The following is an 18205-nucleotide window of genomic DNA, read 5'->3' on the forward strand; positions in this document are numbered from 1 at the left end:
GAGACCTTGACAAATTAAAGGGGCCATGCAATCACCACCTACATGAAGTTCAACAATGGAAAGTGCTGGATTCTGCACCTGGGATGGGGCAACCCTGGATTTATGTACAGACTTAGGAACAAGATGATGGAGAATGCTGCCATGGAAAGATCTGGGTCAATGTCAAGTTGAATCTGAGCCAGCAGTGCTCTGGCAGCCAGGAGGGCCAAGTGTATCCTGGGGTTCATCAGGCGCAGGAGCGCTGGCTGGGCAAGGGAGGGGATTGTCCTGCTCTGCTCACCTTGAGTCCTGTGTGTAGTTTTGGGCACCACAAGACTCAAAGGATATAAAGCTATTGGAGAATGTCCAAAGAAGGACTAGAAAGATGGTGAAGGATCTAGAGGAGAAGCCATATGAGGCATGGCTTGTTCAGCCTGAAGGAGACTGAGGGCAGACCTCACAGCAGTCTACAACTTCCTCATGAGGGGAAGAGAAATGGCAGTCACTGATTTCCTCAGTTTATTTTGGATATTAGAAAAATAATTTTTTACCCAGAGGGTGTTTGGGCACTGAAGAGGCTCCCCAGGGCAGTGGTCACAGCACCAGCCTGACAGAGCTCAAGAAGCATTTAGACAATGCTCTCAGGTACACGGTGTGACTCCTGGGGTGTCCTGTGCAGAACCAGGAGCTGAACTTTGATGATCCTTGTCAGTCCCTTCCAACTCAGAATATTCTACAATTCAAGCTGTATCAGAGGCTCTTACACCCCATGCAGTCAGCTTTAGGACTTTTATCATGCACAATGAAAAGTACTTCCTTTAGCTGCCATACCCCAAACCTGAATGATACAGGAATACTGTCATTATCAAGTATGTGAAGAAACTAATTGGTCTCTAGAGACACCATTATTTAGATTGCATCATTTGTTTTATCACACATTCATAAAAGGTTCATTGCATTCTCTATTAGCCCTATCAAATATATTTCAGCTAAATGCAGAGATTTATCTTTACATTAGTGGTAACACTCTACAGACTGATTTGCAAACACGAGCATTCAATTTTAATTGTGCATGCATTAATAAAACATTTAGCAACTACCTACTGCTGAGAAGGAAATAAATGTATTTAGCTTTGATTATTTGTTATTAGTATTCTTGCTGTTACTCTTCATTTTCTCATCTTGTTGTTTTCAGTAATTTTTTCTTATCTCAATCCATAATCTTTGCCTTTTGTGTTTTATGCTGGAGGGGGAGGGGAAGTGAACACTGTTGCAGTTTTGGTTGGAGCACTAGAGAGGGGAATACCATTCCTAAACCACAATGCTGCAATAAAAGACAAAATACAAGACTAAATACATTTTGCATTGATCTGATTTGAATGTTATGTTTACAAAAATCTTCTGAAGATGTTAACAAAAAATTAATGGACAATTATGAAAATTATGAAAATGCAAGACTTAGCAGACATTTTCAACAAAGTTTTAGAGCAAAATAAATATATAGATACTTATCTATATTTTCAAAATCTACAACTATTTGTGGCTTTGGGGTTTTCTTGAGTCAAACAGTATCTTGGCATGTATATTGACTAAATTATTTCCACAAACTTCTCTAAAAAGAGAACTACCCCTACTTTTAGCTCAAACATTATCATCTCCAACATATCAAATACATCTGGATGATTCCTGCTGTTTTAACTCCCACATTTCAATGTGTCTTGGGTTATGTAACCAAAAAAAGAGTATATTCTATTTCATCTGTAGAAAGCAGTTGGGAGAATTTCTTTTTCTTTATCTCTTGTAACTCCAGGGGGGAGGGGGGCGGATGCCTTCTGATACTAGACCATCTGTTAAAACCAGGTGGGGCAGTGTTTCTTATCTCTTCCACCACTGTCCACCCTCAGAGGATATCTTCTGTTAATGGGCCATCAAGGCTCACCAATGACATGACACATTACATCATCCCATTGTGAGATGCTCCACCCAGTGGGGAGAAACCAACCATTCCCTACCCAGATAAAAATGGGGACACAGGGACCCCAGACATCCTCTTTTCCATGGGATTCTCAGAGACTTGACTCATCTCATTGCATCTACAGGATTATCTCTACATCAAACAGAACCACATCTGTCATCATCTCTCCTCCAAGAGCACCACATCTGTCACTCCAGGAGGACTTATTTGGACTGCTTCCAACACCCTGGCCGACAGGGTGTCAGGTCTGACACCCTGACTCTGTCAGGGTTTTCTAGGACTTTTGTTTGTTTGCTTGCCAGTTTTTTTCTATTACTGCATTTTCATTTTTAATATTCCTAGTAAAGAATTGTTATTCTTATTCCCATATTTTTGCCTGAAAGCTCTTAATTGCAAAATTATAATAATTTGGAGGGAAGGGTTTTTACATTCTCCATTCCAAGGGAAACTCCAGTTTTCCCTGACAGATACCTGTCTTTCCAAACCAAGACACAATGGGAAACACAGAAACAAAGAAATGAAAGAAAATCAACATAGCCTGAAACACAGTAGAAAATTAGCTGACAAAAAGCCAAAAGCAGCACATGAACAGAATGACTTCTGCAGATCATAGGAAATAAAATTTATTTAAGTCGTCAAGATGAGGTGTTAAAAAAACAAAAAAAAAAAAACCAAAATCACGAAAACATGACAAAAATAAACTACCTTAATAACCTTAAGAGTTCGACAGTTCAGTATTTTTATTGCATAGCAAACATAATGTATTCACATTTCTCAGTGTGGCTTGCAAAATCTTAGATCTAGAAACAGTGTATTGCAAAAACACAACCCTTGTTATGGTTCTTCAACGCACTACGAAAAACTCTTCTATGGGCAGTTAAGTAGGACAAGCTTTCTTTCACAGTTGTAAGAAAAAGGAAGTTTTATCTCTGATGCTAGTGCCTTTTTAAAAAATAGTGATATTAAATAACATAGGGGCTATTAGAGTAAAACAAAAAATATTTTTTTCATTGATGAGGTATCTTGATAATGAAAATACCTCCTGCGCTACTGAGATTTTCTTTTATTCAGTACTCCACAGCAATGATATCATGTAAATTATTCATACTTTTGAACGGCTTAACTAATTTCAAGCAGCAGAATCAGAAAAATTGCTTTAGCATATCTTTGTGTCATTCTATTATAGGAATACATCTCTGATCATTACTCTGGTCAAAATGTTGTTAATCTTGGGGTAGGGGCAAGGGCTGTGGATTATGCTGTTACCTTTACTGCATTTTCAGCAAATTTATTCTTTTTAAGCAAATATCTTTTTATAGATAAACCCTGACAAATTAAAATCAGTATTAAATTACATTTAATCATGATGGTTAATATTAAATGGGAGGATTGGGCTACATGATCTCCAGAGGTCTCTTTCAACCCTAACCATTCTGTGACTAGTACTCCTATTAATGACAAACCATTAGAGTCAAGATTTTGAAGTTCATATAAATTTGTACCTTTGGGAAAAACTTCATCTCTGAAGACTCAAAAGGGAAAAAAATGTACGTAATGATGTTGAAAACCCTGCAGGAAACAAGCCTGATTTGTTCTCTATAAATGGTAATTTTCTTGGAGAGTATAAAATCAATAATGTACAAAAATCTTACTGTGCAGTGACATTTAACCATTACAACAATTTTGAGTTAAAAAGTCTTACTCTGGAAAAGTTCTGGAATTCAGCAGGATCTCAAGCAATACCACTATTACAGCCAACCTGACAAGAAGTAGAATGTGTAATTAAAACAAAGAACAGCAGCTACACAACATGGCAAGCTTTTGTTTGAGAATGAGCTGACAAATTTAAATATTAATCTTAAAGCTGCTTCCCTGGGGTCACAAGTGAGAGCTGTGAGAGTTGTGAACACTGAAAAAACTTGCAAGCTTTGCTGATTTTGATCAGCTGACAGGTAAAATAAGTGGAAATAGGATAACTTCCATGTCCATTTTTATTAACATTGATGTCATCTTATAAAGAAGATGTATGACTTTTTTTTGTTAAATCCTTCCAGCCATTTCTGCCAGTAGCAAAATGCTTTGCTTACTACATTTCTTCATGACAAACTGAAATATTCAAACCAATTTGATTCAAAATCAGAATATTTTTCTGTAGGGAATATTCAGAATGATGAAACGGATTTCATATATGATAAGAAAATCCCCCAATCAGTGACTACTATGAAGAGTTATATTTAATATTTAAAAGAAAAAAAGCAATCCACTTTTAATGAAAGCCTATGGTACAAATGATGCAAAAAGGATCAGTCACCACCCAACACTCACCACTGCCCTAATGCTCAGCTAGTCCCTGAGCAATGTCTACATTGAGAAAAAGCAGTTTCTCCTCCAGTTTTATTGCTGAGCATGCTGTTACTTGGCATGGAGCATCTCCTTGGTCAGTTTTGGTCAGCTTGCCTGTTTGTGTCCCCTCTCAGGCCATTTACTAGGGGGCAGGCAGAAGGAGGAGACCATGAAGGTCTTGACACTGTGTCAGCACACCTCTCCTAAAACACCAGTGTGTTGCCAATACAGTTTTGGTCATAGATCTAAAATACAACACTGTACTGGCTGTTACAAAGAAAAATAAGCTCCATCCCAGCCAAAACCAACACAAAGCCTAATATACCTTACCCTGTCAAGGCAGTCCAAAGTGTTAACACATCCCCTGATGCAACTTTGTTGTTTTGTTTCAAATTGAATTCACCAAAATGTTGACATTTCTTTTAGGGTGGGTGGGAGATTTAGACAGCAATATGCCCTGAAGGTGAACCACAGGACTTTTCTAAACAAAGGTATTTCTTGCAGACATTGTGTCAATACTATTGACTGAGCTTCTGCTTAAGTAGTGCTAATTATTATTGAGAAACATAATGCATTAACGTGCTACAATGGAGGCGTGGAACACAGTGTATTTGTCAATAGATTCCTATTTCTTCATCAGGTAAGTAACTTTGAAAATTCTGTGTTTGGTATTTAAAAGTATATTCAAAATCACCGACTTCTATTATCGTATAAACTGACAATGAAGTTATGGCTCACGAATAAGAATGAAGGCTGAGTAAGAACTACTCAAGGTCAGGATTAAATCAGTCAAGAGCAATGGTTAGAAAATACCAAATGAAAAATGCAGCATCTGACCTGAGAGTGACTGGCTGTGCCAGCCCTGTCCTCAGGGTAATCCAGGAGCTATGCATTTAAGGACAATATTTAGCTGCATCCCAATCACCTAAGATTGGTATGACTGACATATTTTATGCGAGAATAGTTTTTTCTGCTAATTATGCCCATTACTCTCATCTGTTTCAATCAACCACTGTCAATAAAAAACAGCTTGAGTGTTGCTCTTGTAGACAGCATTTTACAAAACCCCATCCCTTCTTCCACTCTCCAAGCTGTACTGAACCAGTGAAAACAATGCTTTAGAATGAAGCAAGTGACCACAGAAAGCTCGAGAGGAAATCACAAGTTTTGCTAATCTGAAAGTTTCTTCTATTCTGTCAAGGTTCAGGTTACTCCCACATATTAGCTATGTTCACCAATCAAAATCATATATTTTGTTGGAAGAAAGAATTAAAGAATTATGCTACAAAAATACAAGTTAAGACCTGCTCATTACTGCAACATGGCACTGAAGACATGAAGGCAAATCTCCTTCCACTGCTAAGACTGTCATGAAATTGCTCACAATAAGGAACAACTTAGTCTGGAATGATGCCCAAGAAATACCACAATAATTATAAAGGATTAAGTGAACTCTAAGCATCTAACTCAGGAAGCTACAGTATTTCAAAGTCAACAGATTTAGACTGATGACGTTTCAACCAATGGTGGCATGTCACACATCCATTAGCTGCCTCTCCTTGCTGAGCACATTTGTTTTGTTGGAGTCATCATTACCAGAGAGTTACATTTCCTAGACTAACATTAACCCAAGGCTTTCCATCACATCTGTAACACAACAGCTGGTTATAAAGGTCCACAGGACAAACATGTTCTTCTCCTCCTTCATCCCTGTCACCTCCTTCTCAACTGTTACACATCCTTTCATGTAAATTGGTGCTGTGCTGACAGCCTTGGTTAAGAGCTCTCTTGAATAAAAAAGGGAAGAGCTACTAAAAAGACCCGAACAGAAAAAATCATTTCTGACCTCTCTTAAACAGCCACGTGAAAGCCTTATTAAACAGCCTGAGATAATATGTAGAAGATTATAGAAACAGTACTTCTGTGATTGTAATCCTGTAAGATAATACACTCTTACAACTTAATGAATTCCTGTATCACGTGGAATGGCATGTTCTCTAGATAATTTCAATATTTAAATTATCATCCAGGAAGGAAGACTAAGTGATCTGAAGGACCGAACATTCATAAAAAGTAGAACCTTCACTGGATTTCCAGCTTTGAATCTGAACTTAAATCTGTACATCAACTTCTCAATTTATCTTTCAAAGATAATTTACTTCCCAACTTACATTTGATCCATAAAATCTAGAAGTCTCACAGCCTCCACAGGAGGTTTGCCATGGACTTTCATCTTCTTTGAAAGTAAACAAAACACTTATGTAATTCTTTGCGCCTGAAACTGGAAAGTTTATGGCCTTCAAAAAGCATTAGTGACCAAGTCTGGTAACTATTTTCATGTAAGTGGTACATATTCTGCACTTAATGTAGCCTTTACCAATCATGCAACATTAAGAGTCATTGTACTCCCAATGAACACAATCAATGGTTCCACCTCTGTAAAAATCTTATTCTGCCCTGAAAAGTAATACAGGTTTCAGAGTAAGAAGTGGTCTCAAATTTAAACTGGTTACAGTACTTTCCCCTGTTCTCATGTGGGCTAGGCAATTTCTTCTGACATACCTGGATCTTTTAATATCCATTAATACCAAAACCGGCCAGGAACAGATGTAAATATAAAAAGGTGGGCAAATATTGCATATTATCTTGATGCAAAGAGACTTCTGCATTAAAAGGTCACCTAATCTGGTATTTTGTCTGAAGCATGTAACACAGAAAAAGGAAAAAAAAAAGAACCAGTATTGCTCTTTAAGCCTCAATAAAACTATTCAGATTTGACCCCATACTTTTCAGTCTTCCTGATTTGCCATACATGAAATAAAACCTGTAATATCTGTCATAGTATTTGCAGCTACACACTGCTTAGTTTTGTGTATCTGAAATCTTGTATTTTTAGGGCCAAAAGAGGGCAAATTTAGCTCAACTCTTACATGAAGAAAAAGCATATTTTATTCCTGCTAGTAGTTAAATAATACCTATAACCCTGGGAGTTAAATAGATGTTTGCATGCTATTTTTAACAATAACAAAGAACACCTTGTGCATTGTAACATTATACTTTTAAAAAGGTCCTACCAATTACAGAGAATGTAGGAGGCAAAATGATCATCCTGACTGTTCAGCATCTTCATTAGCAAGCAACAAAACAAGATAAGCCTTACTGACAACAGAGATAAATTTGTTCCTCTGCTCTCATTAGCCATGTTAGCTCCTCAGATTTGCAAGGTACATTTTAAGATGGAAAAAAAAATTAAAATCAGTCTAGTGAGTAACATACCAATTCTCGTTTTAGCCTTGAGTTTAACCTATTTTCCACTAAAAAAAGCTAAAAAAGAAAGGTACATGCTTTTTCTGGATTGAATGACTGATGAATGTGTATATATTTCAGATTCCTGCAAGAGGCTGTGAAATCTATCTGAGGACCTAAGTAAATGCTTTGATTTCCAGACTGTTACAACTAGACTAAGGATAGTATTCTATTCAGTAGTTGAATGATGCTTGACATGTTTGCACGAGCTTTCTTAATCACAACTTTGTGAAAATCTTCTAAATGAGAAACTGATAGAATAAAATTTCTTCACTTTTGCATCACTATCAAGTATGAACCTTGTAGAGCAATCACAGTATCCAATACTCAACAGTCAACTAATTGTGAGCTGAAGTTCACAGTGAATGAAGAGAAGTCTGCTATGGTCCTGGAAAGGGGACAAGGGAGTCTGAAAGACCTTAATTTGTCTAAAGTGAAAGCATATGCTACTAAAAACCTGTCCAGGCCAGCAATGATTATCCAAACTGGAAGCCTTAAGTCAACACTGAAGAGAAATTTATACTCTGTACCTTCCTGCCCAAATCTATAATCAGTTTTAAAGTATCATATTAGCACCAGCCTTTGAAGAGAAGGAAACAGAAAGAATAGTGTTTAAATAGGTGTGCAAACTGAGGCTATGTACTGATTGGCAAAAACAGCACCTGGCCAAGGTAGTAATTTTATACCTTTGCCAAATGTAAATAAAAGCAAATATGGAAAAACCCATTTGATGTTAGTGGTCTAGTAGTGGAGAGGGAACAGAAAATGTTATACAGATCTATCAACTATGTATTACTTTAATGAGCAAAAATATGTAATGCAAGAAAGTCTGCAGTAAGTGAAGGTGATGTACATCCAATCTGTTTTGCATTTTATGAGTGAGTTTAAATACTGTGAAGAGAGACAGAAAATCAATAAATTACTTACTTAGAAAATTACTACTGTGCCACAGTGGGCATTCTGAAACAATCCTTTTGTAAGTAATTCTGAAAAATACAACATTTAGACCTAAGACATCACCAAGACTACACACTGTGTTCTATTTCTTAGTATTTTATATTGAACAATAATTCTAATACATGAATATCAAAATATTCAGTCATTGCAACTAAATTCTGTGAGCTATTTTTTAAATGGCTTAAGTAGCCTGGAAGACATTTTCTCTTTATGTGCTACCTAGACAGATGGTCTACAGTCCTGAATATCTAAAACTAAGCTAGGACAGACTGACTGTTAAAATAGAGGAATGGAAATCAGAATTAAACAGAATTAAAATGGGCTATTTTATGCATCAGCATTGCCAGTAGACTTTAAAAAATTATGTACACAGAATTGAAATGGAGAAAAGATGAAAATACAAAGTATTTCACTGTTCAGCAATAAAATAATTAATAGTGTTTCTTTGTTGTAGATTTAGTTTTGCTGGACACAAAATTGATTATGTATTAACAAATGGAACAATAAAATTAAATCTTTATTTCTTTATTCCTTTAACTAGGCTCCTGAATCTGAAAGTTCTACTCCAGGTGACCTGGAAAGGATTATGTTTTATTAGTGTGGAACAAATGGATCTTCTCCCAGTATCCCAGGTGCGGAGTAACACTTTTTATCCTCTTTCCCTACTATTCCAAGAAAGTCTGGAGATGAAGAATGTAGCTTAACTGATGTCATTTGCCTTGTCTTCACACAGACTTAGTGTGGACTTTTTCAAACATTTAAATATGATTTTTCTAATTTAGTTTTTCCAAACTTAGTTTTTGGAAGTCCTGGACCTGGAAAGCTATATTCAGAGCTAGTCTGAATTGTGAGAACATGGCAGGAGGAAAACAAGGCTGATTTGTTCCACTGTGGCTGTGTATTCTGAGTTGCATGTTTTCAAAGGCTTACAATAATGCAATAAACCACCCAAAAATACAAACAAATGAAAACCTGCAAAAACCTGCAGCCTTTATACTCTACAGTATACAAATATTACAAATTAAAACACAGCTATCAAATAAACAGTGTATCTGAACAATCAGGAAAAGAAAATATTAGTAAATAAGACTATCCAAACAAGGTCTTCTACTTTCTTATGTCAATATGGGAACTGTGAAAGACAAAGAAAATGCTAAAGTGCTTTAGAAGAGAAATGATCTATGCTATCAAAGTAGAAAGAGAGCCATTATACATACTGAACTGATCCTATCTGTGTCAGCAGAAGAAGTTCAGAAGACTGGAAATGGTCCACACTAATGAACTCCTGCTAGTCACTATGGATTACAATGTACCAAGTTTAGAACGATTTTTTGGAACGGAGACAATGCTGGACAACATAATTCACACTCCCCATTGACTTTGTTCTGATATATTGTAATGCTGTTGCCTTATGACTTTCATAGGGACTGATAATGAAAAACATGGTATACAGGATTTTCATACAGAAGATCAAGAAGTGATTCTTTAGACAGATCCTTTCTGACAGATAGTGGCAAGAATTAAAATTCAAAAAGGCAACAAATGGATAACTCTGCAGCAACTATACAGAAATTCATTAAGCACCATATAGCTCTGCTTATTTCAAATAAGCTAGTGACTATGTGATTTACAAACAAGACAAAGGCAAATATTCAGAGCAGTGTCAGTTAGAAAAAGCTGTTATTTTCTTGTCTCAACTAACCTGAGAATTTATGCAAAATTTATTCTCAAGGGTCTAAGAAGCTCAGAAATATTGAGAAATGTATCTGGGTTCATTCAACAAAGTATGTTCCATAGAGGTATTTTGAATAGTTATTACTACTGATGCACCACTTGCATTTACTTTCCAGACTGGGAAAAAAAAAGCTGTATTAAATTACATAACAGTGAACTAATGTGGAAACGTAAGAAATACTGAGTTGCAGGAACAGAAAAGGAAGATTTTAGTTTTTGAAACAGCAGGGCATTCAGGTGGTGGATTTTCCCTTTAACCGATGTGTCTATCAACCAAGGCTGCTTTTTTTCCTTCTTCAAAAGAAATAGAAAAGCAATTCTATTTTTCATTTCTAAATAGTTCTGAAGCCATTATGAACAGTTCACAGCAGAGGTCAGCTAGGTAAAAGGCAGTTTTATATAGGATGAAGAAGTTCTGTCTGTTCTTGCTTGGTTACACACAAAGGTGACCAGAAGATAGCTTTCACCGATCACGTAATGCTCAGCAGCACAAAACAGAACATCCATCCATCTCATTTTAAGCAAAAATGGATTAATTCCAAAATGCTGTAAAATACACATTCAAACCCAAGACTATGTTTTATCCATACACAAACGTATCTACGTAAGTATAAATATACTGAGTATGTGCAAATCAGACTTGTACCTTCAAAATCTATCAAAAACACTATACTAATGAAGCTGGGTGAAGTGAAACAGTGAAAGATATCTTAGCAAGGGTAAAACTGGCAGTGAATAGCTCTGCCACTATGATCATAAATTATATTCAAGATGAATTCCATCTCTGGGTAAGAAGTGCCTCAAGAAGTCCTTGAGGTGGGCTGACAGGACTGACAAACTGAGTGTGCCATAACTCAGGTGTGCTAAGACCAATCGATGAGTAAAGAAAAGCATCAACCTTCAGCTTACTTATCATCATTTTCTATGGGACAGCACAGCAAATACCAGCTACCTGCAGAGAGCATTTGATACATGTTGCAAACTTTCTACTAATATCATCATTAGTTTATGAGTCCAGGCAGTTGTATTTCATCTTAACTGTATAGCTGGAGGATGTGATCTCTAGTGCTCATTCCCTGTAATGCAACATGGGAGCCAGGCTAGTTTTCCTTGTCATAGGTAGGAGTTTCTTAAATAAGGGCTTTTTTATTTTCTTTATACTTTATTTTTTTGTGATCATGATCTGGTCTTAGTGCTAATAAATGTTCAAATTCAAATTCAAATTCAAATTAAAAAAAAAAAAAAAAAAAAAGCGCGCTGTTATTTATAGTTTTCCACACCAACTACATTCACACACTTCATGATTCTTCTAGGGCTCAACATCACCCTAGAATTTGATGTCTCCACCTTCCTAAATCAATACAGTATAAAAAATTGAAGTTTAGTCAAAATAACAGACATTAGGAATTAATTTTCCTTTTTACAGATTCCATTTGTCTGTCACCCAGGACTGCTTTTTTTCCTTCTATACAAGAAACAGAAAAGCAATTATGTTTTACATTTCTAGCAGTTCTAGAGAATATACAGAACAAGGATTAAGAGCTGAATGGACAGGTCACAAATGCCTTACAGAAAATCTTATCTTCTCCCATTAATGTTTTTAATTACTGGCCTTGACACCAGGACAAGTTGTTACTGTATAATGTGTATTAGTTATAAATTAAGGAAATACCTAACTAGGATCAGTTTCGAATTAACACAACCTTTACCTGCTTTCCAAACTGAAAAAATGTATTTAAACTTGTAAAACTTTAAATTCTAATCTAATACATTTATAAAATTAATGCTAACTTAAGTAAGCAATATTTTCAATAATAATTAAGATTTATACTAAATGACAATCTTACCAACCAGACAGTTGGAGAATCAGTAACTATAACAAAGCACAGAATTCCAGTCTGGCTGTGTAAACATCAAAACCTATCAACTGCATACAAACAAAAAAAAAATCTCATTTCTATGGCAAACAGCAATATTCAGCATCTTGAAGATAACACCTCACTTAGACCTTCACTATTCAGAAAGTCAAGCAAATATGTTGCTTAACATTTTCTATGTTACATTGTCTCAGACTTATAAGGATCAGAAAAAGGAACCAACCTTTATGATGATAAATGTCCCTTCTCAATTTATTTATCCCTACAGATTTTGCAAGAACATAATGCACCTTTTTTTTTTCTTTACAGCAGTCCCCTTTTAGAAGTTAATTTAGAGCTCTGATTATATGCTAAATTTCTATGGAAAAAGATCTCAACTATTCTTATTCATTCTAATCTCAATAGATGGCTTTTATGTTTAAGATCACGAAAATACATATAGTTAAGTAAAACTGCAAAGCAGAATCAATCCTGACGTGAATAGGCAGGGCATAAAAGCAAGCACCTGAAATAGTCTTTGGCAGCAGAAAATTAGTTTCTAATATTTTAATCTCTAGAATGACAATAACTGAGTATTTGGTATATGTTGGCAAGAAATATCTAAATAAACTGCAAAGAAATTGTTTATGTATGGGAACTTGGCTAAATTTGGTTAGTCATTTCATCAGCAAAACACCACCAAAATAACAGATATTTCAGATAATTCTTCTTTGGTTTTTTAAAAAATTGATCAATTAATTAATTAATTTATTGGAGGTCACATTCATTTCCATCAGAATTAATTTATAAGTGAATGTCTATCAGGTAAGAACTGAACAAGCAGCTACCAGGTATTTGATAGGAGGGAGGGCAACACTTGTCTTGTTTTGCCATCCTAATTCACAGAATCATAAAATGGCCTGGGTTGGAAGGGACCTTAAAGATGATCTATTCCCAAACCCCCCGCATGGACATCCACTAGATCAGGATACTGAGGGAAATTCCTAACACAAGTTTTCATTCATCTCCTTGAGTCAGTCATTAATCTTGGTCAGTATGGTAAACACCACCAATGTTTAGCAGGTCACAAATGTGGTAAGCCAAGATGAGTAATATTGTATGGAAAAAGTACTCATTACCATTCTTGCACTGGCATTTTATTCTTGGAGGAAAAATAGTGATTCATTAATAACCCCAGCAGGGTGTCCTACAGAAAAGGTTACAAAGGTAAAGATGTCATAATTTTGGGTTTCCAAGAATATTTTGATTTATTCAGCAGAACAATTGTTAAATACCAATGCATATATGTAGACAAAGCTTAAAACCAAACGCATTTCTAATATGCATCTAAAGGTGGCAGCAAATGTTTGTTCTTTATTACAGGCCCCGACTTAGACCTTGAAGAGCTTCAAATGCTGTATCTCAAGATTCTATCCAGAATTGAGAGTCAAATGCATCCCCAATGTCAGTTTAATGTTAAGTCAAGAATCAATGAACACAATCTCTAAGTGATGAAATTTCTGCACACCAGCCATCTCCAACTTTGCTTTTTATACTTACTGATGTAAAAGCAATACAACCTGACTAACATGGCCACCATATAACAACATAACACAAAGATACCCCAAATTAGACACATTCCAGTATCAGAACCTGTATGTTATAAAGGTACATAAGGGGAAAATATTTCCTACCTCAGGCAAAAAAAAGGCCTCTAGCCCCAAAGCCTGCCTTTCCTCTCCACCATAACATCCACAATGCACATAAGTTGTGGAGAGGGCTCAAGAAGACAAACTTGAAATATTTCATATAAAACACTACAAGGAGAAGTCTTGCTACAATCTGCCTAAACTTGAATTTGTTCTTTCTTCTCAGAATGAGCACCCACACCTTTAGTCAGTTCTCATTATTGCTGCACATACAGATGTCATTAACCAAGTTATAGAAAACAGTTTAGCCTATTTAACTCTGCAGACTATACTTACATGACATGCAAATGAGAATAAGGCAAAAAAATGATTCTGCAGAAGGAGAGTCAGTGGCAGGGTTCTGGTCTATAGGGGGAAGTTGTGTGTGTATGAGAGAGAAAGGAGGTAAAAGGAGGAAGACCACAAAGATGGTCTGGAGTTCCACAGGAACACCCTTATCTACTTAAAGCTAAGCTCCTAAGCACTTCCTGCAGAAACAGGAGCAGCATGAATTTCACTTTCTTCACTCTTTATTCTTTAGGCAGGAATAAGGTTCAATAAGATAAGTGGGCTTGTAAACAAACCCTTCAAGTTCTTTCATCTTCAGTTCCACTTAGGAAAAAGGGTTCTTTGGTGGCAACTTTTTTTAATTTTTGAAAATATGCATCACCTACAAGATATGCATTACACATATGATGGGCATATCCATATAATGGCTTAAAAAACCATATGGGTACATGCATACATATATATTCTAATAATTTATTTTTTAAAATTTTGCAGAGTATTAGAAGTTAAACTGGCTAACCATCCAAAAGAAAAAAAATATTCATTTTCACATCTCAGAAAGTTCACAAGAATATCACTTAAAATATTATGCTACTTTGATTGATGGGATGAAGTGACAAGCCTCATTTTGAAATATGACTGCACTAGGATTTAAGCATGATTTGAATATACTGCTTTGACTAGTTAGCAAAATACACCAACATAACAGTAGCAACCAAAAAAATCCAAGTTGTGAATTCTCAACTAGATATAATAAAATTCAAGCTATATTCTCAGGTGTAAGTTCTTTAGTTTGCTTTGCCACGTTTGGACCTTACTTTCTGTAGTCAGGATGACTGTGAGCTTGACAACCCACTGCAACATATTTTCCAGATAATACCTCTTAGTGTTTCAGGTTTTGGACTAAATGGTTTTGATACAAACAGCTGGCTCAGTGAGGCTCACACACAGCACGTTACTGAAATCTAGGGTCAATTATTACTTGGTTTAGAGTTCTTCCAGTTTCTGTTAAATTTAAACCTACCCACAGGGAGTGTATCATCCAGTGTGAGGAAAAAGTTGATAGTGTGAAGAGCAGCAGAAACACAGCAGTATCCATGAGGAGATTTATTAGTAGCTATACAAGGTCCATATACAGCACTGTGTGTGCACACAATCACGCACAGACCGCACCTGTGCCCAGTCAGAATGACACGCACGGAATATGGAAATGGTCACCATCTGCTATCAGAGGACTACTGAATACTCCCGCTTTATCTAGGGAGTTGTCAAAGGGAGAGTGTGGGTGTGCCTCGTGGGACATGGTAGGGTCTAGTGTGTGTTGAAAAAGTAGAAGTTAAGCATCTATTTATGAACCTCAGTGGCAATTTTTTTTCCACTGTGATGACGCTTGTTTAGGATAAAGTTAATAATTGGGCCAGTTGAATCAGGAACTCAGTTTTGGACAGGTCAAGTTTAGGAGAATAATACAAGTTCAAAAGTAAAGTATGTTGTGGTTTATGAGTAACAACAGGAAGGATGGAAGTGAGAAACATTAGCAAACAGATAACCAAGATAATACTTCACATATGCAATAGAAAAATTGCAGAGTAAATCTTCACCCATTAATGCAGCTCCCTCCTCACCACCACACCAAAAAAACCCCAAAGGAAATCCTACTAATGTGGAAAAGGAAAGAATAAGAGAAGACACAAGAAATTTTGAACATTTTTTCTTAGTTTGAGAAGGCACTAAAAGAAAACTACTGATTGACAAAGTAATTTGTATCTGTTATTAGTTTCAGTAGCTAAAATGAAAAGAATGAAAACGTAACAGAAGACTGTGAAGTGGTGCTTGATGGAGAAATGCTGGAGCCTAGAAGTGCTTACTGCTAAGTTAGCATATTCAGACCCATGATTTCAAGATGTCATCAGCCTGCAAGCTTATCTGAACACACAATAAATCACATGCAAATCATTTCATGTCCGATTGCAAAGTATTAAGCTTTGATTCACTTACCTCCCATAATTTTAGATTGGCAGTTGATAAATTCTGGCTTCTTGTCTGTAAGGTATCGCTGACAAGTGTGATGTAGAACCTGAAAGAATGTGCATTTTTCTGAAGCTGTGTTTGCTACCCATTGGTCAAATGCATTTTCAAATAGTAAATCAAATTCTGGAGAATCCTAGAAGAAGAAGAAAAAAAAGACTTGTTCTTATTCTAGTTTTAAAAATTATTTGGAGAAAGATATTTTTCAAAATGTATGTGTTGCAAAAAGCAGAAAGGTCATGCAACTAATAACTATCCTGGTATTACTGCATATTTTTGAATGAAAAAGACAAAGCAGGCAGGAAGGTTTTTTTCTTACTGTTATTTTTAATGAGGAATAATCAGCAATGACAAAAATATCTGAAAACAAAAATAATTTAGATCAAAACATTATAAGTCCAATTCTCATAAGAAACCCTTGCTATCTTCAGATATATAGTTATTTATGCCTTCTATATTATGCATTTTCATGAAATATTGCAAAGGACTCAGGATAACATGAGCAAAAGGCCACTCCCAGAACAAATCACAGTGCAGCTCTATACCAGATTTAGCTGCCAAAATAAAAGCATTTTATGCAAGAAGTCATGACATATATTTAATATTTGTGAAACACTGATTTGCAGTCTCATCTAGTAAATGTTCTTTTCCAGCTGATGAGACTGGGAATTCACAGGGAGATGAGTTTGAAAGAAACATTTCTAAGCTTAAGAGCTTGGTATGACTTTCAATCTGTTATGTACATAGCTGCATAGCAGATGCTGCCAAAGGGCCTAAAACTCTTATCCCTTATCTATTTGTCATTTCGCTTGTTTTCATAGTTCCTTTACCCACAGAAAATATAATTTCACTCCTAGCATTTCATAGGCCAGTGGCCAAGGGCTTCTCTTTTGTACCAAGTCTTTAGGTAGTAACCAGACATGGTACTAGGCACTTAGGTACTAACCAAGGCTTGGATAGTGACAGAATTTGGTGCACCATAGTTAAGACACTTAGGTGGCTGATCAGAGCACAACTTTGAAGAAACCAAGGATGTTAGTCACAAAAAAATTTTGCTATAAAAAGAATACTAAATCACTTTGTGAGCACATAGTATGAGCGACATTTTTAACTTCTAAATATGTTGTTTTAGTACTGGAGATTTGTATGCATAAGCCCAACATATTAGTACAACTTTGTCTTGAGATAGCTCAAGGTGGGCTGTATAGTTCAAATTAAAGGAATAACTCCACAGCTATTTAATATAGGGTTGATTTGTTTTATTTTAGTTTTGGTAATTTTTTGTTTGAATCAGTGTTCACTTGCCATTTGCAGTTAAAGGACACTACCATATTTTCTAGCATAAGATAAAGATTGCAAAAATATCTGAGGAGAGGACTGTCCTAGAAAAAATGCAGGATTCACAAGATTTCACAAACTTGAATCTCAGCAATCTCTTCTGTATTTACTTCTACCTATTGCTCTATCTCACAGCACAGCTGCATGCCAAAGTAGATGTCAAGAGGCTTAAAGCTGAAGCAAACAAGGCTCTTTGCTCTTTACAAAGAAAAGAGAATGTACTAAGAAAAGTATGGAAAGATGAGAAGAAAAGATCCATATGGCTGAGTTTTATCATATTCCTATGTTTCCCATTACAATTTACTTCACATATTCCATTTAGTTATTTCTTTCTTGAGAATTTGCACTTAACCTTTTATTTCCAGATGCCTTTTGAATACAAAGAATGCCTGGCTCACAAACCAGTTACATAACAGCTCAATTTTCATTTTCTAGAAAACTGTTCCAACTCACCCGGTTGGGGTCTATGCCATTGACCTGGCGAAGCTGCTCCAGCATCCACTGCGTTCTCCTGACAAATGACGTGGAGCCTTCAAACTGCTTCACCTTCGTAATAGATGCTTGAGGTGGTTTCTTGTTCGTCACTGAACGTACAGAAAAACACATAACTGAAATGGGCTTTGTGATTCAGGAACATGCTATTTACTTCACTTATCAGTACCTGTTTGCTGGTGTATTTTCTACAGTGCCCCACAAGGCAAATACATGTCACT

At 36.0% G+C, this 18205-nt stretch overlaps 1 protein-coding gene across 5 annotated transcripts in view; it reads right to left on the bottom strand.

Moving 5' to 3' along the window:
* STXBP6 (syntaxin binding protein 6) overlaps positions 1 to 18205 on the bottom strand; it is a 104105-nt gene that overhangs the window by 8162 nt on the left and 77738 nt on the right. For all 5 annotated transcript variants that reach the window (XM_063398838.1, XM_063398837.1, XM_063398840.1 and 2 more), the window contains 2 exons: positions 17946 to 18076; positions 16125 to 16290 (listed from right to left, as the gene is read on the bottom strand). In XM_063398838.1, coding sequence (XP_063254908.1) covers positions 16125 to 16290; positions 17946 to 18076 — 297 coding nt within the window. The remainder of the gene's footprint in view (positions 1 to 16124; positions 16291 to 17945; positions 18077 to 18205) is intronic.

The sequence above is a fragment of the Prinia subflava genome, chromosome 5 (genome assembly GCF_021018805.1).
Source record: "Prinia subflava isolate CZ2003 ecotype Zambia chromosome 5, Cam_Psub_1.2, whole genome shotgun sequence".
NCBI lineage: Eukaryota > Metazoa > Chordata > Aves > Passeriformes > Cisticolidae > Prinia > Prinia subflava.